Source organism: Oncorhynchus masou, chromosome 3 (genome assembly GCF_036934945.1).
Source record: "Oncorhynchus masou masou isolate Uvic2021 chromosome 3, UVic_Omas_1.1, whole genome shotgun sequence".
Taxonomy (NCBI): Eukaryota; Metazoa; Chordata; class Actinopteri; order Salmoniformes; family Salmonidae; genus Oncorhynchus; species Oncorhynchus masou.
Genome location: NC_088214.1, coordinates 35,755,890 through 35,774,169, shown reverse-complemented (window position 1 = coordinate 35,774,169; position 18,280 = coordinate 35,755,890). Strand labels below are relative to the sequence as shown.

Genomic DNA, 18,280 nt, shown 5'->3' with positions numbered 1-18,280 from the left:
GTACAGGCTTCCTTCTCTTCACTCTGTCAATTAGGTTAGTATTGGGGAATAACTACAATGTTGTTCATCCATCCTCAGTGTGACGACCCTCCCACTCTGTCTGCCGTATTCTGTCTTTGTTCTTGTTTCCTTATTAGGATGCCGGTGGGCGGAGATGGGGAGGGTCGTCAACTACATGGGAAACACCTGGGCCAGGTGTGTCCCAGGATAAATAGACCTCTTCCACATTCATGGAAGAGACTCTCTCCATGCAGACACCATTGTAGATTGTGTTGTGGTTCTTGGTGGCCGTTTGTTTGCATTGGCACCTTTCAATACCCTGCATTATCACATTCATGCATGCAAAACACTCACTTACACTACTGATTACTGATTACACACACCATTGTATATTTTCCTTAGTTGCTTTAGTTAATAAATATATATTTTGTTACTCCTTATCTCCACGTTGTCTCCCTTTGTTACGGGCTTTGAGCCGGTTCGTGACACTCAGTTTTTCACTATCACAGCCATTAAATTCGGTAACTCTGTTAAAGTCACCATTGGCTTCATGGGTGGTGGACCATTCTTGACACACACTTGAAACTGTTGAGCGTGAAAAATACATCAGCTTTGCAGTTCTTGACACAAACTGGTGTGCCTGGCACCTACTACCATACCCTGTTCAAAGGCACTGAAAAGTTTTGTCTTGCCCATTCACCCTCTGAATGGCACACATACACAATGCATGTATCAATTGTCCCAAGACTTAAAAATCCATCTATAACTTGCCTCATCCCGTTCATCAACACTGATTGAAGTGGAGTTAACAAGTGACATCAATAAGGGATCATAGCTTTCACCTGGATTCATCTGGTCAGTCTATGTCATGGAAAGAGCATTCTATGTGAGCTCCGTTCTTCCGGGCAAGCTTCAGTCCCTCTGGGGTCCCTGCTGTCCCCAGGACCCTCAGACCCAAGGCCACCTGACACGCTGCACACCCCCACCTGACAGATACACACCACCAAGTAGACGTCACAAACGCTGAGCCGTATTTAATCAACCCCACCTAAAAAACCTGTCGTGCAATAAAGGTAATTTGAATTAATTTGATCTTCAGAAATCAAAATGAAACAATTAACAAAATTTACAGCACAAACATTAAACAGAAGAGGGCATTGGTCTTACCCCGCCGCTGGCTCCATGGATGAGTACTGTCTCGCCTGCTTTAGCATGTGTTCTGCATCATAAGACAGAATTCATTATACTGTACTGTACCCCACCCCCCAAACAAAGCCTGTTACTTAATAATAGGCATACAGCTTTTAACATAAAATGAAAGTCTTTTTTTCCAGGCGAGGCAATGAACCTCCTCAATTTAATTGAACCTTAAATCGATTGTGATGCTGAATCTGTCTAACCATGTCAAATCCAAAAACCTCAACCAAAACATTGGTGTCAAAATGTTGGTGTCTTACTTATGGGAGAGAGTTCTGTATGCTGTGAAGTAAGAGATCCCAATGGCAGCTCCCTGTTTGTAGTCTAAGGAGTCTGGCAGCTGGGAGACAAGGTCATCAGACACAACGGTGTATTCTGCATACCTTCCGGTCTCTGTGGCCGTGGCAAACACACGGTCAACAGCCTGAAAGATCAAAAGATACACCTGAATGTCATGCAAACAACTTAAAGACATGTTCAGGAACTTTGGCGACTACTAAGTATTTTTGAAACCTCCCGCTTTGGGCAGGATGTGTCAATGTGTAGTTCATACATGCATAATCTATGAGCAGAATTACTGTTTTACCTCACTTAGCCACGAAATCCCTAGTTTTTCTGGAAGCTATGACGCGCCATTTTCCCCCACGTGGGCCAGCCCCCGAGCAATTTGAGTTCTAGCCAATGAGCTTCAGTCCCTCGCCAACTAAGCAACAGCCTACAAGATGCACACACAGCAGAGCGAGAGGTAGAGAACAATGACATGGCACACGTGACGTAGAAAGCAATTTTCGGGGACCAATTTTGGCTCGTGAGCACGACATTCAGAAATACTGTCTAAAAAGTGTACAATAGTACTCAGAGAATCTCTTTAATATATACTGAACAAAAATATAAATGCAACATGTAAAGTGTTGGTACCATGTTTCATGAGCTGAAATAAAAGATCCCAGAAATGTTCCTTACACACAAAAACCTTATTTCTCTCAGATTGAGCACAAATTTGTTTACATCCCTGTTAGTGAGAATTTCTCCTTTGCCATGATAATCCATCCACCTGCAGGTGTGGCATATCAAGAAGCTGATTAAACAGTATGATCATTACAAAGGTGCACCTTGTGCTGTGGACAATAAAAGGCCACTCTAAAGTGTGGCGTTTTGTCACACAACACAATGCCAGATTTGAGGGAGCGTGCAATTGTCATGCTGACTGCAGGAATGTCCACCAGAGCTGTTGCCAGAGAATTGAATTTATCTACCATAAGCCGCCTCCAACTTCGTTTTAGAGAATTTGACAGTACGTATAACCAGCCTCACAACAGCAGATCAAGTGTAACCACCCCAGCCCAGGACCTCCACATCTGGCTTCTTCACCTACGATCTGTCTGAGACCAGCCACCCAGACATCTAATGAAACTGAGGAGTATTTCTGTCTGTAATAAAAGCCCTTTTGAGGGAAAAGGTTATTCTGATTGGCTAGGCCTGGCTCCCCAGTTGGTGGGCCTTGCTCCCAAGTGGATGGCCAAATTCCCCCCCCTCCCAGGCCCACCCATGGCTGCACCCCTGCCCGCACCCCTGCCCAGCTGTGAAATCCATAGATTAGGGCCTAATGAATTTATTTCAATTGACTGATTTCCAGAGGTGTGGACTCGAATCACATGACTTAGACTCGAGTCACAAATATGATGACTTGCAACTCGACTTTGACACCAATGACTCGTGACTTGACTTGGACTTGAGCCTTATGACTCGAACTGACTTGATACCCTCCCCAAGCCCAAATGTTAAAATGACGCTATTAAAAAAAGTGTGCAGCGCATCAACGGATTACAGTTTGAATCGGACAGCAGCCAATGAAATTGTGCCAGCTGAGAAAAAGTTGTGCGTGGAAGTGCAGAGGAACGTCGGCGGATGAATTCAGATGGAGCCCTTGGAAAGATGATACCCAAAATTATTATTTTCAGATATAAAGACTCTGTATCAACAAGAAACGGATTACAACTTGCAAAACATGCCAGAAGAAAATTACAGATTGAGGCGCAACAATTTCCAACTTTGTTCGACATTTCAAGCTCCACAAAGAACGGTGAGTCGTGGCTAATATAGCTGACAGCTATATATTTGATTACTTTACTAGTGTATCATGTAGACAACGTAACGTTAAATCAATGAGCCTCCACACAGTCCGTCAGTGTGGGAACGTGATCATTGCACCCAAGATTGAGCTACAACTGGCTAGGCAGTTGGTAGCCTAAATCCTGCCTGATGTTACTGCTGTTCCAAAAACCAGGACTTGAGACTTGACTTGATACTTGACGGTCTTGACTTGAGACTTGACTCAGACTTGCCTGTCTTGACTTGGGACTTGACTTGGGACTTGAGTGCTGAGACTTACTTGGGACTTGTAAAACAATGACTTGGTCCCACCTCTGCTATTTCCTTACATGAAATGTAAATGCATTCACCAAAAGGCTACTTGTGGTTCATCAGTCTATATTCTTAGGTAGTGCTGGATGCAAAATGTTTCTTAACTACAGCATCACATTCCACATGAGAATACCATCAGTAATCATAATGTAACAGGGATGGATGGAGAAGATCAGCACCTGTAAGTTGGACCCTATCTCCAACAGCCTCCACAACCCCGGACACATCAGTTCCTGGAGTGTAGGGCAGGCTGGGCTTCCTGGTGTAGGTCCCAGAGCTGGTGTTGGTCTCCATTGGGTTCACTCCACACACATGGATCAGTACCTGGAGAACACACAGGCTGTTTCATGAGAACCATCGACAGAACTACATTCAACTAACATAATACAAAATATAAAACAGCAAAATATAAAACAGCTACAGGTAGAAGTGCAATAGCTAACCATGCAATGTATTTATTGTACTTTAACAAAAGTAATAGCAAGTTCAAGTTTTTGAATGATTTTATTTACTGGTTTCTGATCAGAATTTGGCGCAGGTATGTACTGAAGGAGCAGTTTCCAAACCGAAGGTCCTCCAAACTTACTCACTCACTACTCGAATGGCTCTCGTTAACTTGGATGTTGTAATCTGCAAACAAATAGAGTAGTCTTTGTAAATCACGTTAAATGCAGAACGCTGGCAAGCAGCAGTAGAAGACACACGAGTGACTTGTGGTCTTTGGACAGTGGCATTAGCTAGCAAGTAAGCCATTTCTTGTTACCTAGCCAGCTAACTTCATTACTTCAGCAGGACGTTTGAGTAGAAAGACCATAATGTGTCGAAATACAACTAGCATAAACATATATCAAGGCAATGATAAGGTCTGTCAAAACGAACTAATTCATGTAAGTGGCTGTCCTCCCCTCTGTTGCCTCAGGGTGGCGACAGCAGGTCATTTTTAAACATCCGCGTTTGACCGCAGATGATCCATTATATTAACCAGATATGAGAACAAGATTTCCACTAGTCAGCCACAAAGTCCAAATTGGCTCTATTAAACATTCATCAAAACAAACATTTGATTTTTGGTTTTAATATAAGGTTAGCGGTGTGGTTAAGATCAGGGTTAGGTTTAAAATCACATTTTAAGAAGAACTCTTCGCTTGGTGAGCGAAAAAAACCCAGTTGCTGGAGAAGACAGATTTTGGGCCCAGCTATCCCTCTCGCTTTACCGCTTCCTCTCTGATTTGACTAATCAGCATTGGACTCTCTCGGCAACCGTAAAACGCCTTTTTCATTTGATAAACATAACATTTTATTCAAAACATTATGCAAGCATGCTTGCTTACTAAATGCAAAACGCTGTATATTGTAGATGATACAGAGTAATATACTCTCAAAATCTGTCTGTTAGCTCAAATGGAAAATACATTTATCCAAAGGAAGAAACAATGTCTAAACAACATAACTTAGATGTCAGCAAGAAAGGAGGACATCTCACATATTGTTTCTGCCATAAACAACTCAGCCTATTATTTCACCACCAGCTCCTGTTCTGGAAGGATTCTTCTCATAGATGGGGTGAGGTTTTTGCTAGCTTTTGTATTATTCCAGTCACTAAATGCCTGCTGCAGCTATCTATCTAACTAGTATAGTTAGATAGCTAGCCTACTGTCATCCATTACATTATTCAGATAGCTAGCTACTATGCAAGTCATAGCTACAATGGTGAATCGGCCTATTCCTGTGGTGTCTGTCTATTTATCATCTATCTTTCCCAGGTGTCAGACACTCCAGATGTGCAGAAACTGAACTGTCCCTGGTTTTTCATCACACCAAGAAATGTCATATGGGCGATTTGATGTCTGATTTGGAGATGTCATGTGAAAATACTGTGTTGAAGTTTGAAGTTTTGTGCTTCATGTCCAATGTAGACAGCTTGAAGATACACAGCTTCTGGTTGGAGTTAAAGAACCCTCCTGCTCTCTAGTTCTCATTGAAAACACCAGAACAAAATATCAGACTCTCCAGACTAGTTTACAACATGTTGCAGTTGGCTCTGTATAGCTTGCTTATATTAAAACTACTGTTCCATGAACTGCGCATGCAATGTGTTGGCTGAAGAACACAGCAGTGATAGTTAATGTAAACTGATGTTTATTTTACAGCACTCTTTGGCAATAAACTCTGGCTTTAGAAACTCTGGATTGACTGTAGACAAGAAGGGCAAAATCATAACGGTTTGTAATTGAGTTTACGTTTTTCAATTATTCTTCTGTAATGAAGTGCTTTACTGAAATGCTTGTGTAACAGAAGTTGTTTGTTTTATTCTGTGTGCATTCTCCATGGGATATTTCTCTAGGCAGTCCGAAGTACCCATGGTCTGGTGGTTCCATTGAGCCACAAAGGACAGGTCCTGGTGAAGGAGGACTACATCTACTTCCTGGTGGAAGTAGCCAATCAGAAAATGGAGGAAAATGTCAAACAAATTGAGAGGTAAATTGTCCATGACCAATTACAGCAGCTAGATACATATCATTGTGTCTAAAATGATGATCAAAGTTTAGTTCATGACTTGATTTACAAAAAGCACTCGCAATTTATTGGAATTTAAATATTGATTGGATCTCAACTCTTGAGCTTACGATTCGCTATAGCAAAAGTTCTTCATGCGTCAACAGGTTCTACGAGTGGCTACAGTCTGCTTTGCAACCAGCTGAACTTCAAAGCCCAAGTAGACAGGAGACGGAGGAGAAATCTGTTTACAAGCAACGGAGGAAAAGAGGACAGACAAACGTTTAAACAGACACTCAGACAGACGCCTGCCAAGACAACAGAGACATTAATCCAGTTGAGCTTGAGGACTGCTTGGGCAGTGGGCTGGATCTGTTCACATAGACAAATCAAATCAAATACATTTGTATTTGTCACGTGCTTAGTCAACAACGGGTGTAGACACGACAGTGAAATGCTTACTTACGGGCCCTTCCCAACAATGCAGAGAGGGAGAGAAAATAGAGAAATAATAGAAAAGTAATAATTCAAGCAATAATAAATACATAATGAGTAATGATATCTTGGCCATATACACTGGATACCAGTCCCAAGTCGATGTGCAGGGGTACGAGGTAATTGAGGTAGATAAGTACATATACAGTGCATTCGGAAAGTATTCAGACCCCTTGACTTTTTCCACATTTTGTTACATTACAGCCTTATTCTAAAATGGATTCAATTGTTTTTCCCCCATCATCAATCTTTTTTTTAAATTTGATTTATTTCACCTTTATTTAACCAGGTAGGCAAGTTGAGAACAAGTTCTCCTTTACAATTGCGGCCTGGCCAAGATAAAGCAAAGCAGTTTGAAACGTACAACAACACAGAGTTACACATGGAGTAAAACAAACACAGTCAATAATGCAGTAGAAAAATAAGTCTATATACAATGTGAGAAAGTGAGGTGAGATAAGGGAGGTAAAGGCAAAAAAGGCCATGGTGGCGAAGTAAATACAATATAGCAAGTAAAACACTGGAATGGTTGATTTGTAGTGGAAGAATGTGCAAAGTAGAGATAGAAATAACAGGGATTATTTTGCGACATTGCTTATGTTTAGTAAACCTACAGTACCAGTCAAAAGTGGAATTGTATGGAATCATGTAGTAACCAAAAAAGTGATAAACAAATCAAAATATATTCTTCAAAGTAGCCACCCATTGCATTGATGACAGCTTTGCACACTCCTGGCATTCTCTGAACCAGCTTAATGAGGAATGCATTTCAATTAACAGGTGTGCCTTGTTAAAGTTCATTTGTGGAATTTATTTCCTTTTTAATGCGTTTAAGCCAGTCAGTTGTGTTGTGAGAAGGTAGGGCTGGTATACAGAAGATAGCCCTATCTGGTAAAAGCCCTACTTGGTCCATATTATGGCAAGAACAGCTTAAATAAGCAAAGAGAAACGACAGTCCATCATTACTTTAAGACATGACGGTTGGTCAATTTCATGAACTTTCTTCAAGTGCAGTCGCAAAAAAAAGTGCTGTGATGAAACTGTCTCTCATGAGGACCGCCACAGGAAAGGAAGACCGAGAGTTACCTCTGCTGCAGAGGATACGTTCGTAAGAGTTACCAGCCTCAGATTTCAGCCCAAATAAATGCTTCACAGAGTTAAAGTAACAGACACATTTCAACATCAACTGTTCAGAGCATACTGTGTGAATCAGGTCTTCATGGTTGAATTGATGCAAAGAAACCACAACTAAAGGACACCAATAATAAGAAGAGACGTGAAGGCCTGAAATACGAGCAATGGACATTAGACCGGTGGAAATCTGTGTTTGCCTGATGAGTCCACATGTTAGACTTTTGGTTCCAACCGCCATGTCTTTGTGAGACGCAGAGTAGGTGAACGGATGATCTCTGCAAGTGTGGTTCCCACCATGAAGCATGAAGGAGGAGGTGTGATTGTGTGGGGGTGCTTTACTGGTGACGCTGTTTGTGATTTATTTAGAATTCAAGGCACACTTAACCAGCATGGCTACCACAGCATTCTACATCGATACACCATCCCATCTGGTTTGCACTTAGTGTGACTATAATTTGTTTTTCAACCGGACAATGACCCAACACACCTCCAGGATGTGTAATGATTATTTGACCAAGAAGGAGAATGATGGAGTGCTGTATCAGATAACCTGGCCTCCACAATCACCCAACCTCAACCCAATTGAGATGGTTTGGGATGAGTTGGACCGCAGACTGAAGGAAAAGCAGCCAACAAGTACTCAGCATATGTGGGAACTCTTTCAAGACTGTTGGGAAGGAATTCCAGCTGAAGCTGGTTGAGAGAATGCCAGGAGTGTGCAAAGCTGTCATAAAAGTAAAGGGTGGCTACTTTGAAGAATCTCAAATATATTTGGATTTGTTTGACACTTTTTTGGGTTACTACATGATTCTATATGTGTTATTTTATATATCTGATGTCTTCACTATTATTCTACAATGTAGAAAATAGTAAAAATAAAGAAAAGCCCTTCAATGGGTAGGTGTGTCCAAACCTTTGACTGGTATTATAAGTATTCAGACCCTTTACTCAGTACTTTGTTGAAGCACCTTTGACTTCTCTGCAGATCCTCCCAAGCTCTGTCAGGTTGGATGGGGAGTGTCGCTGCACAGCTATTTTCAGGTCTCTCCAGAGATGTTTGATCGGGTTCAAGTCTAGGGTCTGGCTGGGCCACTCAATGACATTCAGAGACTTGTCCCAAAGCCACTCCTGCGTTGTCTTAGCTGTGTGCTTAGGATCGTTGTCCTGTTGGAAGGTGAGTCTTTGTCTCAGTCTGAGGTCCTGAGCGCTCTGGAGCAGGTTTTCATCAAGGACCTCTTGGTACTTTGCTCCGTTCATCTTTCCCTCGATCCTGACTTGTCTCTCAGTCTCTGCCGCAGAAAAACATAAAGTCAAATACTTTCAGAAGGCACTGTACCTAGTGAGAAAGTGACAAGGCAACAGGATAGGTAATAACTAGTAGCAGCAGTGTATGTGATGAGTCAACAAAGTGTCTATGCAGATAGTCCGGGTAGCTATTTAGCAGTCTTATGGCTTGGGGGTAGAAGCTGTTCAGGGTCCTGTTGGTTCCAGACTTGGTGCATCAGTACTTTAGAACTTTTTGAGGGTCTGAGGGCCAACGCCAAACCTTTTCAGCCTCGGAACAGGGTTGTTCAGAGATAATCGTTGGTCCCCATAATCATTAGGGAAACACTGGTCTTCTGGAAGACACTCTGTAAAGCTAGTCTAGACAGAGTAAAGAGTGGAGTGTATTCAACTGTGGTGTTATTAATGGACAAAAGCAGAAGGAGGTTTAAAGATCCACCAACCACACATCATTGTAAATATAGTACAAGGTCAATCAAACATAGCCTTAGGACAAAGCATGGAGTGCATCCATATTTGTCCTTTAAGTAAATATACTGTAACTCTAATCTCACTAAAGACTCTACCTCCCTTTGTTTTTGATGACTGGCGCCTGGGTAACATAAAAACAAAGTGCACGTTCAAGTTTGCGTTTGCCTCCCGTGCAACTCCCTCCAGTCTGTTTCAGTTTAATCCACCATCATTGTCTCAAAGTGCACAGAAGAACATACACACACAAGCATACGTACACCCATGTGTGTATGTATTTGAGCTTTCTATTTGAGTACAAAGTTGGCCGCTCTCTGTGTCTTTGCCTGTGAAGAGAGAGAGGAGATTTAGTACTACAGGGTAATCCATCAACAGACCACCGAGCACCTTTTTCATGTCTGACAGTTGCTCTGATGGGGATATGGCGTGCGGTTAAGAGCCCATTTCCTGAGGATTAGTATCCAGTCAGTCAGGTTCTGTCCAGGCCCGGTTGGTTCCTGCTGCACTCATGCCTCATTAGGGAGACCCGCCTCATTAACCAGGAAGAACTGCACCGGCTCTACTCTGAACCACCAGGAGGCCCAGCTTCATGCCCAGGGTTTCCCCTGGTGTTACACTGTCCATAGGCCTCCTTGTCTGGCTCAGTTGCCCGCCTGTCTGTCTAAAATTATTTTGTCTGCACTTGGTTTCAATAGAACATTTCTATGTCCGAGGCAGTTCAGTGTTTCACCTACTATTCGGGATAAATTTGCCTTCTGAAAATGTGCTTTTTGCTACTCTGGAGAGAATCGTACGGAGCACACTGCAGTTTGGTTCCATGTTTGGATTTGACCCGAAGAGTAGACTAGAGATGCTTTTTTATCTGCATGCCGCAGCTGGTCACAAACCTCAAGGTGAATAAGACAAATAACTTAATATTGTAGAGACACCTGCATGCACACATCATTATTTTGCATGCACTCTTCACTGTTAACAGGCTTATAGGGCCAGGGTGGCTCCTTGCGAGAGATTAGGATTGGCAGTGTGTCTTTAGGCTGGGGGGAGGGGGGTTGGTTGAGGGTTTTGAGGAGGGCATACGACCTCTGCAATCAGTGGTGAATTGGGAGTCCTGTCTGATTGTCAAGTGGGCTATTCTGCTACTGATTAGTAACTAGGGTCCTTCACCTGATTGGATGGCTGGATGTCCCCTCAGTGTCTGATTGGATAGCTGGGCTCCTCAGTCACTCCAAGTAATTATTGCGATTACTGTCAATCTGACCTTAGTTGGACAATCTACTCCCCCTTCACTGTGATAAACTGGCACACATAGAACAGAGGGCAAATTGCCTGGTACTTTAAAGGGCATGTAGAATTATCATTGCTCCTTCCATACACACACCAGAAATTAGCTTTCATTTCAATATCACAGGCGAAGGTTTCCCAGATGAAAAAAGACTACAGTTTACTATAGAATACTCTAGTACTTACTATAGAATTCTGTAGTAAACTGTCGCGTACTATAGAGTACTATACTACACACTGTATTATCATCAATCGTGTAGTGCTTGCTACAGAATTTTGTAGTATACTATACCACTCACTGTAGTATCTCTTGATCATATGTAGTACTTACGATAGAATGTTATAGTATACTGTAGAATACTACCGTATTTAATTTGCATATACCAAGCCCATTCCCCTCCCCCACATGCCAAGTCAAATGAAATGTTATTGGTCACATACACATGGTTAGCAGATGTTATTGTGAGTGTAGCGAAATGCTTGTGCTTCTAGTTCCGACAGTGCAGTAATATCTAACAAGTAATTAACAATTCCAACTACCTAATACACACAAATCTAAGTAAAGGAATGGAATAAGAATTTATACATACAAATATGTGGAAGAGAAATTACAGAGCGGCATAGGCAAGATGCGATAGATGGTATAAAATACAGTATATACTGTACATATGAGATGAGTCATGCAAATATGTAAACATTATTAAAGTGGCATTATTAAAGTGACTAGTGATCCATTTATTAAAGTGGCCAATGATTTCAAGTCTGTATGTATGCTGCAGCCTCTGGGTGTTAGTGATGGCTGTTTAACAGTCTGATGGCCTAGAAGCTGTTTTTCAGTCTCTCAGTCCAAGCGTTGATGCAACTGTACTGACCTCGCCTTCTGGATGGTAGTGGGGTGAAAAGGCAGTGGCTCGGGTGGTTGTTGTCCTTGATCCTTTTGGCCTTCCTGTGGCATCGGGTGCTGTAGGTGTCCTGGAGGTCAGGTAGTTTGCCCCCAGTGATGCGTTGTGCAGACCGCACCACCCTCTGGAGAGCCCTGCGGTTGTGGGCGGTGCAGACCATAGAGTGTGGTTCCCTACAGGTTATAGAACAGAGCGAAAGCGATGAACTATCTGTCCAGACACCTGACTGGACAGTTCCTAACTACAATTTCTGGATTTTTTGTTGTTGTTGTATTTCTCCAGTAGGTTTCCTGGAAGGGAAAGCCTCCACGTCTTTGACAAAGATAATAAAACTAAAACAAAACATATAGTATACTATAGTTTTTTTCATGTGGGTTATGTGAAAGGTTTAAACTTTTTGAGAAGATTGATACAAGTAAATCGAGCAGCTGATGGTCAAGCAATGGATACTCCTAGGCTTGGCATCAGGACTCTGTGGATCTCATCCAAGGTCAACTCTGGAACACTATAAGGTCATACTTGTGTTCTGAGTCAATCCTGTTTGTGAAGAAATGTTGTGAGTGGGTTTGGCTTTCCCAGCTTCCCAAAACATGTCCACAAACAACCTCGAACGTGGAGGATATGCCTTGTTTTTTGTTTTGGGAACAGCCATCAAGTCTAATCTCTTAAGGATGAGGGTGGTGTTTGAGTGTGTGTGTTGTTGAAGGGTTGTTGTCATCCTCCTTGGGGCAGATTGTTTGGCCACCTTGTCCTGTTGCACCAGCCTCTACACAGGCTCCCCCCTAGATCTGTATCTTTATACGGCCTATCAGGGCTAAGAGAGATGGCTATATCCCTTATCTGTGAGGGTTCCTCAGTGGCAGCATTTCAGAGGGTCAAGGTTATGGTGAGAATCACTAGTCACTATGCCATAGTTCTAGGATCAGATTACTCAACCCCAATCCTAAATGTATCTGACCCTAGTATCAGAGGTTGGGGGCAACTTCTTCTACCTACTTTGTTTATAGCTCAGTCCCTTCTAGACAGAACCACCCTCCACGCTGCCTGCCTGGAGTTATTGTCACCTGACCCAAACAGGAAGTGTCTCTCGTTTGATCCTGACAACTCTGACATTCATGAATTTCCTACGTGGCCCGTGGTGGTCCCTCCACCTCAAAACTTACAGTACAGCTACCAGCAGCAGTTTACAATTACACCCGTGTCTGAGGTAGGGTGGACGGGAGTGTGAGGAAGGGGGGGCCTGGTTCCACGGGGAAAGTATAATAACTCCACTCTGGCTTTCATCTCAGCCGCACAATTGGCTATCGAGAAGCAGCGCGAACCTAAGGTCCCTGACTTGCCCGGCTACACCACCGGAGAAACGGACGGAAAATAAAATAAACAGTTGTACTCTGGGTACTGTATCATTATCACAACAAAGCGAAGGGGCGGGGAGCCCTGAAATCGGAGGACGGGCACATCTGGAGTGCATTAATCAGCCGGTGAATGACGGATGCATTCTATTCTGCCGGCCGACACATGCAGGGCCGGCTGCAAGTCACTTGTGACTAGTGGAAATTACATCATCAGGATGAATTCGCCTTATTCTGGGTTTTAGGACTCATTTGGGTTGAGGGTGGCCCATCAGAGCCCTGAATAATCACATGCTGTCCACTGCAGGCATGGCTATTAGTTACCTTGCCTAAATTGCTTCCATTTAGTACAGTGGCCTCCAGAGTGGTGGTCAGCCTTCAGTAAAGTAGGAAATAGTTTACTGGAATGGTATATGTCTGATGAGAATAGATATAGGTTTATCATCCATTTTCTAACTTGATGTCTACAGGTATTTAAGTTTCACATTTTAGCCATTTAGAAAACAGTCTTTGATAGCAACTTACAGGAGCTATTAGGGTTAAGTGCCTTGTTCAAGGGCACATGAACAGATTTTTAAACCTAGTCAGGTCAGGGATTTGAACCAGCAACCTTTTGGTTACTGGCCCAACACGCTTAACAACTAGGCTACCTGACTAGCCTCCTGCATGCATCTATGCAAGTGGCATCACACAGTAGAGTATTTAGTAATGTGCCGTAATAACGTAGCCTGTTACTGACTGTTCTTAAGGTATTCTTCACAACCTGTTTGGTCAAATCATAACCTGTGGACTTCTGTCTCGATCAGGCCCCTAGACATTTTACCATCTCCTCCACCCCTCCCCCTCTCCTCCCCCCTCTCCTGACGGGTGGCGTGCTCCCTGTTTGCCGGTGGGCCGGCTGCAATTAGTCAGATCCCCTGTAATTTCCTGGAGCCCTCTGAAGTGGTCGATGGGGGTACAAGGGGATAGAGAGGGGCCGGCGGAGAAGGAGGAATTAAATTTTGATAAACTCCCATATCTATTGGGTCAAATACCACAGTGTGCCATCATAGCAGTAAGATTTGTGACCTGTTGCCACAAGAAAAGAGCAATCTGTAAAGAACAAACACAACCCGTATTCATGTTTATTTATTTTCTCTTTTGTACTTTAACTATTTGCACATCATTATAGCACTGTACAGAGTCAGAATATGACGTTTGAAATGTGTCTTTTCCTTTGAAACTTGGAAGTGTAATGTTTGCTGTTTATTTCACTTTTGTTTATTATCTATTTCACTTGCTTCAGCAAATGTAAATATGTGTTTCCCATGCCAATAAAGACCTTTGAATTTAATTGAATAGAAGGATGAAGAGGGTACAAAGAGGAGAAGAGAGGAGGGCAGCTGAGCTGACCCTGTCTCCATTTGCCTTCATTTAGAGAGGCCTAAAGGAAGCAATTACATGGGAAGTAGAGAGATGGATGCGGAAAACCAATCAACAGCGGGTTGGCCATTATCAACAACTCTTGACCTGATCAGAGCTATCAAGACCATTACAATATGAGGTAAGAGGTTGAGTTAGCCTATGCTCATTTGTGAACTAATATTTATACAATATCGTACATACATTCACAAAAAAACATCCTATATAATGCTGCATTTTAGTGAAATTATCCGAAATTAACTGTAAAAATTGTCCAATAGAATTCAGATTAATTAATGTTCTATATAAAATGTAAAAGATTCCCAACTTGTGAATTCAGCCCTGGTAAACTAAACAAACAACTGCAGTAGGGGAGAGTGGGGTAAGTTGAGACATTTTTTACTTTCAACATCACACCGTCAAGGGAAACAAAGATATCTACATATACAGTATTTCAGGATATTGTGTGTCCCTGGAAATACTCAGGTTTCATGTCAACATAACCGTTTTGAAAACAGCTAGTCCAAAAAAGGGATAGTTTGGCACAACTTGGTATGGGGTAAGGGGTTATGGGGTAAGTTGAGCACGTGACCGGTGAAGTGAAGCCGCATATACATTTCTGTACTGAATGAAATATGACCACTACCTTTTAAAAACCATGTCTATCTTTATTTCCCAAACACAATTCAACAATCACAATAAAAAAAATATATATTTTGTTTAATTTTTTTTTTACAGCCTTAACACCTAACAAACACTGTTGTTTCCTCATATTCCAGCGATAAAGCCTTGCATTACGCCTGGGAAGAAAACACTTCACATTTTCTCAACTTGCCTTTGGCAAAATCATGTGTCTTCTGCATTTAACCCAACCCCTCTGAATCAAAGAGGGGGGGGGGGGGGGGTTTGACTGACTTAACCGACATCCACATTTTTACTATTAGCCCACACGCTGCAAGGATGCACTTTCATGGTAGGTTTAGGACCTCATATTGAAGCTTATAGAGACCCTAAATGATGTATAGAACAATCTAAAAATGATTTCTGTTTTTTTGGACTCCATGTGGCTTCTTCCTTCACAGACTCTATGTAATGATGGGTGGCTCAACTTACCCCACCCTCTCCCCTAGAACTTGACCTAAAGTTGATTGTGAGTCACTATGATCTGCAACAGTAGGCAGGTTTCCATGTGTAATGGAAATGGCAGATATAGATCGACAAAAATTGTATCTGTTTGACGGGTGGATTTTTATTTTTTACTTTCTTTATTGCAACAAATGATGATGGAAACTGTGTTTTTAAACCAAATGATGATTAACGAATAATTTTGATGTTAAAATGTAACTATGAAGCTCCAGTCCACATTTAATTCTAAATGCCTACTGCCTGCTAAATGTATTTGTCAAATATAAAAAATAGTTTCTTTGCAGGATCATTGTCCTGACTTTCAAGAATATTTGAATTGTTTTGTCTTGCTTTTCTGGTTGGCAGGATGCAAGTTTCACAAACCAATTATTTCAGATCTACAGGAGTGCAAGTTTCACCATGGCACGGACCGTGGTGATACGTTGGCACTTGATAATTATTAGAATATTGCAAATATTAGTCAATTATTGCATTCTATCCATGCTGGATTTTGCAGGCTACCTGATACATGAAACAGATAGGTGGTAGGGCATACTGGCTGTCGGCAATTTCTTAAAGTGCACTTCCTGATTTGGCCTCGTTTTGAAGATTGCTCATTAAGACATGCTAGCGGCCATGACTGCAAAAGGAGAGTTGTCTTGGGGGTGTGGTTTGAAATGGGTGTGCTATGTTCATACCCTGGCAGTGACTGTTGTTTGTCCCTTCTGAGTCACCGTAGCAATAACATAGCCAATGCCTCAAAATAGTCACTTACTTAAAATAGTCCAAATTAATTTCCTAAATGTTTCGCTCTTCAGCTCGCCTAAAGGAAAAACGTGATATGCAATTTGCTAACTTTTCAAGCACATGAAGACTACGAGACTTAGGTGTTTGTTAATGGGGAGAGAGTACTCGTCCCCCTAGATGTTGCAAGTTTTGGGTCTTGATATTGGTCGTTGAATGTGGTCACAATGCTGCAGATGTGTCATATCGATTTGCTGCAGGAGCTGAATAAGACCGTGGAGGCTGGGAAGCCAGTTTCAGAGCTTCTCGATGAAATCCGTGCTATGGCTGATTTTGAGCTGCGTCTGTCCCACTGCACTATCCTGGCATGTGAGGAAAAGTATGAGTGCGACGGTGCTGGCTCAGAGCTACCTCTGGTTGACTTTCTCCCGTATTCCTGAGATGGACAGGCGGATGTATTTGGATGAGCCAGTTTTGCCAACAAGGTTGTTTGGCATGGCCAAGGAGGCCCTACAGGCCCATTTTGTTGCCCCGGGCCAGGGGGCAGCTTCGAGGTCAGTTTTTGACAAGACTTGCTGCTGGTGTTGGTAAGGTCTGACAACAGGACGGCGGGTGTGTACATACACAGGTGGGGGGACACATGGTCTCTGTCACGTTCTGACCTTAGTTCCTTTGTTTTGTCTTTGTTTTAGTATGGTCAGGGCGTGAGTTGGGGCGGGCAGTCTGTTTGTTTTTCTATGTTGGTTTCTGTATTCGGCCTAGTATGGTTCTCAATCAGAGGCAGGTGTCGTTAGTTGTCTCTGATTGAGAATCATACTTAGGTAGCCTGGTTTCACTTTTGAGTTTGGGTGTTTATTTTCCGTGTTTGTGCCACACGGGACTGGTTTGTTTGTTTCACGTTGTTTGTTTTGTATTTTGTAGTGTTCCGTTTTTCTTATTAAATTATGGACACTTACCACGCTGCAAATTGGTCCGATCTGTCTTACTCCGCATCAGAGGAAGACGACGAACATTACAGTCTCTCTCTCTCTCTCTCTCTCTCTCTCTCTCTCTCTCTCCTAAACTTGCTCGTATGGAGCAGGGCACATTTCCTGTCGGTCAGGGCGATGTATCATCCCGAATCTCTCATCGTAGGTGCAGGTCTACTTTCCAATGTGTGTGTGTGTGTGTGAGTGGGGGGGGGGGGTACTATCTCTATGGAGTGGAGACTGCACCCCTCGGACCAGTTCGATAGGGCCGACGTAGATCTTTACACTCGCAAGAAAATGAGGATTGTTGTCGATTCATCTCAATGAGGGATCTGGGTGCTCCGTTGGGAGCAGATGTTTTGGGGTATCAGTGGCCTTGGACCCTGCTTTATGCGTTTTCTCCAGTGGACCTGATTCAGGCCACCATGGGGAGGGTCCATCGTGGTCTGTTTGTTGATTCTGGTGGCTCCCCATTGGCCCTGACAACCTTGGTTCTGAGAGATCAACAGTGGAGGGTTCCGTGTCATTGGGATCTATTGTACCAGGCACACGGGAGAGTTTGGCACCCACGACGACAGATATAAGATCTGTGGGTTTGGCTCCTGAAAGGTTCCATTTGATGACGGGTTTACAACTATACAGTCAGCGCATGTGCCCTCTACGAGAGGGTTGTATACATTTAAGTGGAGTGCGTTAAAGAGTTGGTGTCAGGTTTAACTTGTGACACCCCATCCCGGATCCGGGAGTGTAATCATCGACTGACACTAATTAGCATAACGCAACGGACATAAATATTACTAGAAAATAGTCCTATTCATGAAAATCACAAGTGAAATATATTGAGACACAGCTTAGCCTTTTGTTAATCACCCTGTCATCTCAGATTTTCTAAATATGCTTTATAGCCAAAGCAAGACAAGCATGTGTACGTTTATTGATAGCCTAGCATAGCATTATGTCCAGCAAGCAGCAGGTAACTTGGTCACAAAAATCAGAAAAGCAATCAAAT

The 18,280-nt window shown here is 42.7% G+C and overlaps 2 protein-coding genes across 2 annotated transcripts; one reads left to right on the top strand and one right to left on the bottom strand.

Annotated features, from left to right (window-relative positions):
- Positions 1-856: 856 nt before the first annotated feature.
- LOC135507160 (quinone oxidoreductase-like) lies at positions 857-4,559 on the bottom strand. Its single transcript, XM_064926749.1, is given in 7 exon segments — positions 857-986; positions 1,157-1,219; positions 1,458-1,642; positions 3,814-3,945; positions 4,134-4,217; positions 4,219-4,251; positions 4,536-4,559. Coding segments are annotated over 7 exon segments (651 nt in total).
- A 363-nt stretch (positions 4,560-4,922) lies between these two features.
- On the top strand, positions 4,923-8,716 carry tyw3 (tRNA-yW synthesizing protein 3 homolog (S. cerevisiae)). The gene is made up of 4 exons (XM_064928044.1): positions 4,923-5,184; positions 5,772-5,843; positions 5,966-6,099; positions 6,285-8,716. The coding sequence occupies exons 1-4, from the start codon at positions 5,077-5,079 to the stop codon at positions 6,403-6,405; spliced, it is 435 nt and encodes a 144-aa protein (XP_064784116.1). The 5' UTR covers positions 4,923-5,076; the 3' UTR covers positions 6,406-8,716.
- The last annotated feature ends 9,564 nt before the right edge of the window (positions 8,717-18,280 follow it).